The sequence below is a fragment of the Arabidopsis thaliana genome, chromosome 5 (genome assembly GCF_000001735.4).
Source record: "Arabidopsis thaliana chromosome 5, partial sequence".
Taxonomy (NCBI): Eukaryota; Viridiplantae; Streptophyta; class Magnoliopsida; order Brassicales; family Brassicaceae; genus Arabidopsis; species Arabidopsis thaliana.
Window position 1 is genome coordinate 16212363 of NC_003076.8, and position 12008 is coordinate 16224370.

Below are 12008 nucleotides of genomic sequence, written 5' to 3' on the forward strand. Positions count from 1 at the left end.
TATATTTATACTCTTTGTAAGAATTATTACATAATTGGTTATTTTCTTTTTTCTCTTTTTCAATATTAAAAAGCTTTTTATTTTTGCGTATGTAAGAGAAAATCCGTACAGTATAAATACAAACACAAAATGCACAAAATTTATGAAGAAATTAACTTGATTTTGATATGAGTTATGTAAAAATTTGGAAATTTGAATATCGTAGGCGAATGTTTCATTTTCTTTCAAGTAGGCACGGTTCTGCATAGTATTTAGTAACCATAAGGTTTGTAATAAAATTAGAGAAAATAAGAAAAATCATAACAGAAGATGCTCGAGAGGTATTGAAAATATATATGGTGTTGAGTATGTGATAACAATTTACAAATGTCTTGTGTATTACAAAAGTCTATGACCTCTCAATTACCTATAATTTTTTGTTCACGATATATGATCAAGTAAATATCCCTAAAGAGCAAATTCTTGCTGCTTAAACAACATAAAAACCATAAAAACCGTTGATGTGTGACTTCTAATTGTACTTAGTTATCTTGTACCATCAACTTTTTTGTAATACTTTTGTCACCAATCGCAGTTTCTAATTGCACATAGGTAAAGTCTTATGCTGGATTTTAAAAAATTTAAAACTCTAGGGACCAAGCTTTTAAAGACTCGAAAAAATCCCAAAAGCTTTCTTTCTCTCCCGAGCACCTGAAAAATCAAAACCGCATCGGCGCGTGAACAACACTCTCCTCAGGAAATGCTAAAACGACAGCGAATCTTCCCTCGCCACCAATAAATTTCTGCCACGTAACCGTCGTTTCCCTCGATTTTCTTCCCCTTTCCATAAACCCCTCTAAAAACCCTTCTTTTAGGGTTTCAATCTCATCCATCTACAACCTCTAGCTCTTCGATTTCACGTCACTCTTCACTCAATAAAAAAGCTACTGCTTCAAAGCTGGCTACTTCTTCAATTTACTCTCATTCGTTTGCGTTGATGTAGCAAAACAAAAACCAAAATGGTTCCCGTCTCGTTCTGCTTCTTCTTTCTCCTTCTCTTGCTCTCTGCTGGAGAGAGTTCATCGCAATTAGTTTCTGGTCCACACATCACCGATGTTAACATACTCTTACCTCCCAAGATGAAGAATCCGGTTGAGTATCGCCTTCAAGGAAGTGATGGCTGCTTCAAATGGTACACATTTACCCAAACTCATCTCTCTTATAAGTAGCTGTATTACCCAAATCTGAGTTTTGTTGTTGTAATTTGTAGGTCATGGGATCATCATGATATTCTATCAGTCACACCTGAGTTTAATTCGAGCAGTCATTGTTCGACCAGCGCGCGTCTCAGATCGATTTCTCCGTATAGTGGTAGAAAGGAGACTGCAGTTTATGCCACTGATATACAGACTGGGATGGTGATTCGCTGCAAGGTCTTTATTGACAACTTCTCACGGATTCAGATTTTTCATAATTCTATCAAGCTTGATCTTGATGGTCTTTCCATGCTTAGAGTCCGCGCTTTTGATAATGAAGGTTAGTGTCGTCACAAGTCAATAAAGTAATGTTTTTGCTTCAGTTTGTGCTGTGATTTTAGAAATGTGCTGAAATCTATTTGCAGATAACGAGTTCTCCTCACTGGTGGGTCTACAATTCATTTGGAAGCTAATGCCTGAGAGTGGTGGATCAACACATCATCTTGCTCATGTGCCTTTGAAGGAATCTCCGTTGACTGACTGTGGAGGACTGTGTGGCTACTTAGATATCCAGAAAAAGCTTGAAGATAGTGTATGTATATCTATTGTTGAGTGTGAATTACTGAATCTAAAAAATTGATGGATGAGAGATCTAATGTTGACATGGTAAATGCAGGGTGTATTTGCAGATTTGTTTGTTGTGAAGGGAACTAAAATTGGACATGAGAAGGTTTCAGTTCATCTGCTTGAGGCTCCTCTGACCCATATAGCTGATGAAATTGTATTAACGGTTGCAGAAGCCATGTCTCTTGAACCTCGCTCACCTGTCTATGTCCTGATGGGAGCTTCTTTTGGTTACACGTTAAAGGTCATGCGTGGAAATGTTCCTCAAGGTTTGTCTGCATCTTCGAGATTAACTTGTTATTTAGCAATGTTTGAGTTATTCGATTTTCATGTGTGTTTAAAGCTGATGATTTTTGACACATATATTAAATGAAAACAATGTATAGAGCTACCTTGGTACATTTATCATATTAAACTGGCAGGCTTATACGCTTTATGATATTTCAGTGGTGTTGATTCATAATTTGAAAATACTTGTAACTGTAGCTCGAGTGTGACATGCTATGTTATGTTGCTTTTCATTCTCGTTCTTGATTGGTCTATTGTTTATTTTATTTGCAGCCGTGGATCTACCATCACCACATCATAGATGGTCTGTGTTAAACTCTTCTGTTGCTCAAGTGGATTCTTTGATAGGTCTGACTAAAGCGTTAAGCTTGGGGGTAACAACAGTTGTTGTTGAGGATACCCGGGTCGCTGGCCACATTCAAGGATCATCTATTAATGTTGTCACTCCAGATACTCTTATCTTGTACATATCACCTTGGTCAATGTCAGGGGATCTTATTACAGAATCCAAACCTTTTCCATCATCTATGCATTGGTATGTGGTGTCTGGTCGTCAATATCTAATTCAAATGAAGATTTTCTCTGGAAGACCTGATGCACATGAAATCTATATAACTGAGGTACTTTTCTTTTTCTTTTACCTGTTTTGCATGCCCACATGTAGTTTGCATCAGTTTCTTTGTGTGACAATATTACCTTGCCTCTGTATTTTCTAACTATAGGACGTGGTGCATAGTTTATTTATCTTTAGGCTGCCAATCAATCGTCCATAAGCTTGTCTTTGGTCATGAGTCTCTTTATACTGAGTATGTGTTCTATTTTGGGGAGGAAACTGCTGGTGGCTACACAGTATTCAAATCTTTAAAACTGAAGAAAAGCCTGATGATGTGTCTTTTGTGGCTGTTTTTCTTTCTTTCTCACTGCTGTTCATTTGTTTGCATTTAAGTTTCTTCCTTTACCGAGTTATGTCCAGAGGATTTATTGTAGATGATATTGCATGTATGTTCAACATAATAATTTCCTTTGTGTTGATTGCAGACGGATGACATAAAACTGTATGGAAAAGATTCAGATTATTGGAAAATCGTCTCACTGCCAGATGAACTTTCCTCTGAATATGGTCAGCGAAATTCTAGAATTTTGAACGCAATCTCACCAGGATTAGGAGAGCTGACATCTACATTGACTTACTTCAGTGGGCATCAAGAGTCAAAAGAGGTGAGAAAATTATATATCTTTGGAAAACCTTTTGTCTCTTTCCATTTGTTGGTACTGCAAGAGTAACAACTTTGTCTCTAGCAGGTTCTCAAGGTTGTCCAAGAAATTAGGGTTTGTGAAAAAGTGCAGTTCACATTGAACAGTGAAGATGACACACCTAAGGTTCTACTCCCATGGACCCCTGCTGTTTATCAGGAGATGGAGCTAATTGTGACAGGAGGTTAGTTCCCAATCTATGGTTCTCGTGACCTATTCTTTTTTAGTTTGAAAACCATGGTGACTTGATGATTGTTCCTCACTGTAGGTTGTGCAAAAGCATCGAGTGACTACAAGTGGTTTACTTCAGATATAAGCATTTTGTCGGTGTCAGCTTATGGAATTATCCAGGCAAAGAGGCCCGGTATAGCCACTGTGAAGGTGGTGTCGACTTTCGATTCACAAAATTTTGATGAGGTACATTGGCTTTATTGCATATTATCCATCAGTTGATGCTTCGACAAATAGAGAAAATATATATTTTAAATGCTCAAACTCGTTTGTGACTTATCATGCTATGGCCCTACTGAAAATCGTGGGGCTTCAACTGATTATTGTGTTTTCCATAGGTTATTGTTGAAGTTTCCATTCCATCCTCTATGGTTATGTTGCAAAACTTCCCAGTAGAGACAGTTGTTGGATCACACCTGAAAGCTGCTGTCACAATGAAGGCTTTAAATGGTTATAACTGGAAACTGTTTTTTTTTTTACATCTTCTGTTTATATATCATCTCTACTTTTTGGATTTGCTTTATTTTCTCTAATATTGCTAACTTGGAGATCTTATATATATATATCAGGTGCAACGTTCTCTAGATGTGATGCTTTTAATTCATTGATAAAGTGGAAGACGGGGAGTGAGTCTTTTGTTATTGTTAATGCAACATCTGAGATGATGATGTTGGACGAACTAAGAAGCATGGACTCCAGCCCTCCTTGTTCACGGGCTTCTATATATACTGCATCTACTGGCCGCACAGTATTACAAGCAACTCTGGCAAAAGAGTTCCATTATTTTGATAAGTCTTTGAGTGAATCAATAGATTTGAAAGCAACTTTAACTATCGGGGCCTATCTGCCACTTTCTGTCAGACAAGATAGTGACGGGAATCATCATGGTGGATATTGGTTTGATAAGGCACAAGAGGAAACTGATTTTGGTGTTAGTAAGCTATATCTTGTACCTGGTACATATGTTGACGTTATGCTTCTGGGTGGACCTGAAAGGTGGGATGACAATGTTGAGTTCACCGAGACTGTGAAGACATTATATGAAGATGAGGAGGATCTTACAAGCAGAGTTAACGTCCATCATGAGGTTGACCGCCGTGCTAACATGTATAGAATTTCATGCCAGAAGCTTGGCTCCTATGTAAGTTGCAGGCATTCTATGCGATTATTTTATATATGTTGGTATTACTTTTTATATCTAAAGTGAAATGACACTGTCACCTCTTCCCTGCTTGTGCTCATCCAGAAACTGGTCTTCTTGCGTGGGAATCTGCTGGGTATAGACCATCCTGTACCTGCAGTTGCAGAAGCTTTATTGTCTGTTCATTGCAGCTTACCATCCTCTGTTGTGCTCATTGTTGATGAACCTGGTATGTTGAATATTTCCAATTCCATAGGTTGGATCTTTCAGGAGTTCCTCTAGAGGTTATTTACCTTAGTGGTTAAGGTATGCCATGATTTGCTCATGACATGAGGTATACATGTCATTTTGCAGTTAACAAGCTTGATGTGATTAGAGCTGCTAGTCAAGCTGACAGGGCACCAGGACGACTTCGTGTAACTCCTGTGACTGTGGCAAATGGGCAAATAATTCGTGTGGCTGCTGTTGGTATTAGCGAGTTTGGAGAAGCTTTTTCAAACTCCTCAACTCTTTCTCTCAGGTGGGAATTGACCAGTTGCAACAATTTGGCATACTGGGACGATGATTATAACTCAAAAATGACAAAGTCTGGCTGGGAGAGATTTCTGGCTCTACGCAATGAATCAGGATTGGTAAATATATTAACCAATTCCCTCCTCATTATTTCATTCTTCCGACGTTAAATTATTTATCGTTTTCTATATACCATATACTGTTTTGACAGTGCACTGTTCGAGCCACCGTTTCTGGTATTGATTATTCTTTCAAAAGCCAATACTCAACTCTGCTTCCACAAGGTTCTGAAAGTACTCTCACTGATGCTGTACGCTTACAGGTATGCATCTTGGTATACTAATAGTAATAGCTTGATTCATTACTCCCACATTTCCTTATCATCTACGCTTAAGGATCAAATTAGACTTTCCTTCAGTTAACTGAATTACCTTGTTACTATTTCAGATACAACTGTAGTTGTTTCTTATTTCTGTAAATCGGTTGAATATGCAGTTGGTTTCCACACTAAGAGTCACACCAGAGTTCAACCTGGTCTTTTTCAATCCTAATGCCAAGGTAAATCCTACTCATTAGCAAGCGTTTCACTTAAAAAATTGGTAAACAATAGATTGATAGTTTGATGTATACTTGGAAGCATGGATGGGTTGCAATGAGTATTTGCATTTCCCCGTTTTTTTTTTTTTTTTTTTTTGTGTCTCTGGTTCTACATGATTTGAGAGCACCATAACTAGGTCTGTAGTACTAATTCAATAGTTTTCCACCCGAAGGTAAACTTGTCAATGACTGGAGGGAGCTGTTTGTGGGAAGCAGTTGTGAATAATTCTCGTGTAGCAGAAGTTATTCGACCCCCATCTGGCCTGCAATGCTCGCAAATGATGCTATCTCCAAAAGGGTTGGGGACTACAATCGTGACAGTATACGACATTGGAGTTTCTCCTCCACTTTCAGCTCTTGCGTTGGTAAGTTTGTGCTCTAAACATGATAATTTGATTCCGGAGACTTGTGGGATTTTATTGATTTGTTAATGTACGATGAACATGACTATGACTTCTAACAGGAGTATATTTTGGGGACAGTTCTGTGGAGATCAGTGTGTGGGTTGTCACTCTTGATTCTAATCTAATCTAATCTTTCATGCAATTCTTATTATGCAGATAAAAGTTGCAGATGTGGACTGGATAAAGATTGCATCTGGGGATGAGATAAGTATAATGGTATGTCTAGCAGGCTTATCCCTTTCTTTAGTATTGTATAGTTCCCTCCCCGTGTGTTTTTGGTTCCACATTTCCTTCTGTGGTCTCTATTGTGGTATTCTCATGCCTAATTTGAATGTGGCAGGAAGGAAGTACACACTCCATTGATCTCTTGACTGGCATTGACGATGGAATGACCTTTGATTCTTCCCAGGTTTAAGACGGATTTCTTGTAGATACATGTTCTTGTTTTTCTTGGTCTAACATGTTTTGAAATTATTCGTTGTCTATCAAGTTACAGCCTACACCAATGTAATATATCGGATTTTTTAATATAAAAATGATCAATAGAATGTACCACAAAGTATCTTAATTACTAATTTTCTTATTAGCTGATCATACAAGTTCTTGATTTCTGAACTTTCGATCAATGCAGTACTCACTTATGGACATTATGGTGCATATTGAGGATGATCTCGTGGAGCATGTCACTGTTGATGAGGATTCACTTTCTGTTGGTGAACACGTGGCAACTTCCTCTTTTAAAATTGCTGCTAGACGACTGGGAATCACAACCCTATATGTGAGTTTACTTCTTGACTTTTTCGTTGCTGTTATTATTTTGCTCTAGAGCTAGGACATTTAGGTAGATCTGAAGCAAATTTGATTTTAATAGGTCAGCGCAAGACAACAATCAGGAGGTAAAGTGCTAAGCCAAACTATTAAAGTCGAAGTTTATTCCCCACCAAGACTTCACCCACAAGGAATATTTCTTGTTCCTGGTGCTTCCTATGTGGTATGATAGAAATAAATATCTTTCTCTTTTAATCTCGGATCACTCTCTAGTTCACATAACGATTGTTCTTCTCTGATCAGCATATTTTTTTTTTCTTCTTATAGCTCACTATTGAAGGAGGCCCGACCATGAATGTTTCTGTTGACTACACCACTGTGGATAACGAAGTTGCAAAGATCGAAAAATCAGGACGCCTATATGCAACATCTCCCGGCAACACGGTAGGGGCAAAATGCTTCGAATCTACCTTGTCTTTTCAATACTTAAATCCAATAAAGCAGAACAAAATTTAGCTATGAAATCATTTCCAGCTAGGCTTTATGGAAAGATGTAGACTCAAAAGATATGACATTTTGACCTTGTTTCTTTGGTGATCAGACAATCTATGCAACAATTTACGGGAGTGAAGGTGCTGTAATTTGTCAGGCAATTGGAAATGCCGAAGTAGGACTTCCTGCTACTGCAATGCTGGTAGCTCAAAGTGACACTGTGGCCGTTGGCCATGAAATGCCTGTATCCCCATCATTTCCTGAGGTGAGAATCATAAGCCAGAAATAAATCACTTTTTAATTAATTCATTTGGAATTATCGCTTGCAAAAATCTGATTCTTGGTTACGTTATCAGGGTGACCTTTTATCTTTTTATGAGCTCTGCAGCGCTTACAAATGGACTATTGAAGATGAAAAGGTCCAATTCTGTGTTCACCCTTACAGTATAAATAGTAATCTATTTTTTCGACTTCTATGTTTATGACTGAAAGCTCTATTTTTTCTTGTTAAGGTGTTAATTTTCATTGCATCATCCATCAATGTGGAAGAGAATGCTGGCTTTGTTAATGTCGTCCAAGGAAGGTAACTTAAGGTTATCGCATGTGCTCTTGCATTTGTACTCTATAAATTTAATAAGATGCAAACCATTGTCCAATTATGGTTATTAAATATTTCCAGGTCGGCTAGTTAAAAGTTATCCTTATAGAGAAGTTAGATTTCACTAGTCTAAAATATCCTTACAAGGCATCATCATGCTCAGCATCATTTAGCTTTTCAAAGTAGGCTCAGCTAGTGATTAGCTTGACGTTAAACATTGCTGGGACAGTTTTACTCAAGCTTAGGAAAAAATGACACAGTTTATTAGTAATAACTTGAGCTTAGTATTCTTGTATTCTGTTCAGCTAAGGTTTATGTAGATTAGTAAACTTTGACGACACACAAACATATTCACTTAAGCTAAGACAACTTAGGAAATTCTAACGAGCAGCTTATCTTTTCTCTTACAGATCAGCTGGCAAAACCAGAGTTACAATTGCCTTCTCATGTGATTTCGTGTCTCCTGGCTTGTACTCTGAATCTAGAACATATGAAGCGTCAATGATTTTATCTGTTGTGCCTGATCTCCCTCTTTCGCTTGGGGCTCCTATGACTTGGGTTCTTCCGCCTTTTTATACATCATCTGGTCTATTACCTTCATCTTCAGAGCCACAGAAGCATAGAGATGGACAAAGTCACAGAGGCAATATAGTCTACTCCATATTGAAAGACTGCAGCTCTCGGGCTGATTTTGAACGAGATACCATATCAATTAATGGCGGGAGTGTCAAAACAACTGATAGCAACAATGTTGCATGTATTCAAGCCAAAGACCGCACAAGTGGAAGGATTGAGATTGCTGCTTGCGTGAGAGTTGCAGAGGTATTTTGAATGTGGAAGTCTGTATATTAACTATCTTTTAGTTTGTAGATCGTTGTCTGCTCTAGTTTATAGCCAATCGATTAGTTAATCTAGTAATTTCTTGCTTCATTTATCTTCTGTTAGTCTACTTTGTTGGTAACATAGAATTCTGTCAGGTTGCTCAAATAAGAATGAAGAGTGAGGGGATCCCTTTCCACGTGATAGATCTTGCTGTTGGCGGTGAACTTGAACTTCCAATAAATTACTATGACACTTTAGGTAACTCTCTCATACTTTTATGTGGATGCTTCAATTTTTGGTGTATTTTTTTTTTTTTTCTTTCTAATCTTTTTTTTTTTTTTTTGAAAAGGAATCCCTTTTCTCGAAGCACATGGTGTTACTACATACAATGTCGAAACCAATCATCGTGATGTTGTATTTATTAAGACTGTCAATGACCAACCAAGTGCCTACATTAAGGTGCGTTAATCCTTATTATCAATTGATACATGTTGTGCTTATACTACATACGTAGTCAAAATAGTTTATTCAATTCGGTTAGGATTTTTGACGTACAATCTCTATCTTCTGTATATAATGAAGGGAATAAAACATGGCAAAGCTCTCATTCGGGTTTCCATTGGTGATAATCTCAGGAAATCAGATTACGTTCTGGTAAGGACTAATATCATGAATTTAGATACCTAACTTTATAAAAGGTCTTTGTAAACAAATAACTTAATGTCGTTTAGGTATGCATACATCTGTTATGATTTTCGCAATTGGCTATATCACAGGTGTTTCCTTTTGTCAGGTTTCAGTTGGGGCGCATATCTTTCCTCAAAACCCGGTCATTCACACTGGAAATTTGTTAAATTTCAGCATAACAGGTAAAATGTCATATCAAATCTATATGATAAAGGCATTTTAATGCCCGTTCTGTTAAAAATACATATTTCTTGCAAAATCTGAGACACTGCAATGTGATTTAGGGGCTGATAATGAAGTCACTGGTCAATGGTTTACATCAAACAGAAGTGTCATATCCGTCAATGTGGCATCTGGCCAAGCTAAAGCGATCAGCCAAGGCTCAACTCACGGTAATATCAATTTATCTTTTCGTGCTTTTTCTGGTGCATCAGTTGGATTCTAAAGGATCCTCTAAGAGGTATTCTTTATCTTGCTTCTGATATTTGTCAAATCTGCACAGTTACATTTAAAGGTCATGGTTTGAAACTGCAAACAAAAGTCACAGTGCTATTTGGAAACACCATATATGTCGACTCTCCAGGAGAAACACTGACAAATGTCCACGTCCCTGCAGAAGGATATAAGTTTCCAGTGAAATTCAGGTCTGTAATCCCTTAATGTTGCATTGTAAAATCATATATGCAACAAGTTAGTCACTGATGATGATATAACTGCAACAGGGAGAACAAGTTTGCAGTCACTGAACATGGAAACAAGGCCACGTTTAACTGCCAAGTAGACCCTCCGTTTATAGGGTATTGATGCTTAGTTCAACTATATTTTTTTGCAGTGAATTTAGTGTGTATGTATATAAATGCTCGTTCTTGACTTGACTCTTATTTATTTGCATTGAAGATACACAAAGCCATGGATGGATCTCGATACGGGCAACACTTATTGTCTTTTCTTCCCATACTCACCAGAGCATCTTGTTCACTCCATGTCTATAACAAAAGACATGAAACCTCATGTGTCATTCTCCGTTGATGCTTCACTTAAAGAAGCTCGACGTGTTTCGGGATCTGCATCTGCACTTCTTATAGGAGGGTTTTCTGTAACAGGGCCAGATAAGGTTTTCTGAAAGAATCGTTAAGCAAAGCCTATATTTTCAGAATATGTGCTTTATGTGAGTTTGACTTGGAAATGTCTTGCAGCTGAATATAAACCCGGATTCAAACACGACCATCATTTCATTAGTGGGGAACACCGGTAAATTCCATTATCCATTGTTAGTTCGTTTTCTTTTTCTTATGAAGAAATGCAAAGGATACTTAATATTACTCATTGCAGATGTTCAAATTCACTGCCGCAACAAAGGTAGGTTATCAATCAGCTTGATTAAAAGAGACGATTTTGGTATCGCAGGGCATGCACAATACAAGGTGATTTCTCCCTTAAACCTTATCTATAAGTTCGGTAATCTAATCCAAAATAAGAAAAGATCAACAATTTAGTAAGCTGTCTATATTTATCAACCTTTTTCAGGTAAATGTGTTAAGATCAGAGCAATTCACAGATAGAATCATCATCACTCTACCTGCTACTGGTGAGCTAATTCTTCTTACACCGGTTATAGAGTAGGCTCTTATTCTTCAACTTACCATGTGATGAAATGTTTTCTACAGGCCAAATTGTAGAAATCGATGTCTGCTATGACACAGGAGAGTCACTAGTAGCTTCGTCTAAAGATGGTTACTCTGTTTTGTTGAAGATACTATGGGGCGTTTTGGTGTTGGTTGTATCAGTGATCATCTTGATGAAAGTGATAGATCGACAAGTGCCCACAGGAGCTACTGGAACGGCAACATACAGTGGAAATGCAGCACAGGGAACACCAGAAAGAAGAAGCGGCACAGTTATATACCATGAGGAATCTCCAAGAACACCATCACCATTTATGGAGTATGTGAAGAGAACAGTGGATGAAACTCCCTACTACAGAAGAGAAGGAAGAAGAAGGTTTAATCCTCAAAACACTATGTAGAAATTTAGATTTTGATGATGATGATTTTGTTGTGAGTTGTAAAACTACCGAACCTAAAGCCAGCAATGTTTATATCATTTGTGCATTGTCATCAAAGGATCCGTAATTTGCGCTGATAATGAATCTTTAGGTTTTTGAATTAAGGGATTATTAGATAAAGAGTTTGAAATGTGAGTCAGAGAAGATCAAAGCCGAGGTTTCCAAAAAGAAGCCATGCTACGTTTGTATATATATTAAGCCATTCAAAGTATAATTGATGACAAAGTTATAAACTTATAGAATATGCAATGAAAACCTAAGACGTTATGCATGCTCCGATTGTACGCATTGTGGTCTTATAATTTATGATTTATTAAGCAAGCACTTGTTTTCTATATTTTTTTTGGTG

General features: G+C 37.5%; 1 protein-coding gene across 1 annotated transcript; it reads left to right on the forward strand.

The window, feature by feature from the left end:
• Window positions 1-673: 673 nt before the first annotated feature.
• On the forward strand, window positions 674-11815 carry EMB3012 (embryo defective 3012). The gene is made up of 36 exons (NM_123412.4): window positions 674-1171; window positions 1250-1515; window positions 1601-1767; window positions 1852-2068; window positions 2361-2707; window positions 3126-3305; window positions 3390-3525; window positions 3610-3758; window positions 3911-4022; window positions 4142-4713; window positions 4819-4942; window positions 5068-5345; window positions 5438-5548; window positions 5722-5784; window positions 5997-6188; window positions 6384-6443; window positions 6568-6636; window positions 6859-7005; window positions 7099-7218; window positions 7323-7439; window positions 7597-7752; window positions 7844-7906; window positions 8000-8070; window positions 8496-8907; window positions 9063-9165; window positions 9257-9366; window positions 9490-9561; window positions 9701-9776; window positions 9879-9986; window positions 10097-10238; window positions 10317-10391; window positions 10492-10708; window positions 10791-10845; window positions 10927-11018; window positions 11122-11182; window positions 11262-11815. Exons 1-36 carry the CDS (start codon window positions 999-1001, stop codon window positions 11618-11620), a joined length of 5772 nt encoding a protein of 1923 aa, NP_198864.2. The 5' UTR covers window positions 674-998; the 3' UTR covers window positions 11621-11815.
• Window positions 11816-12008: the final 193 nt, after the last annotated feature.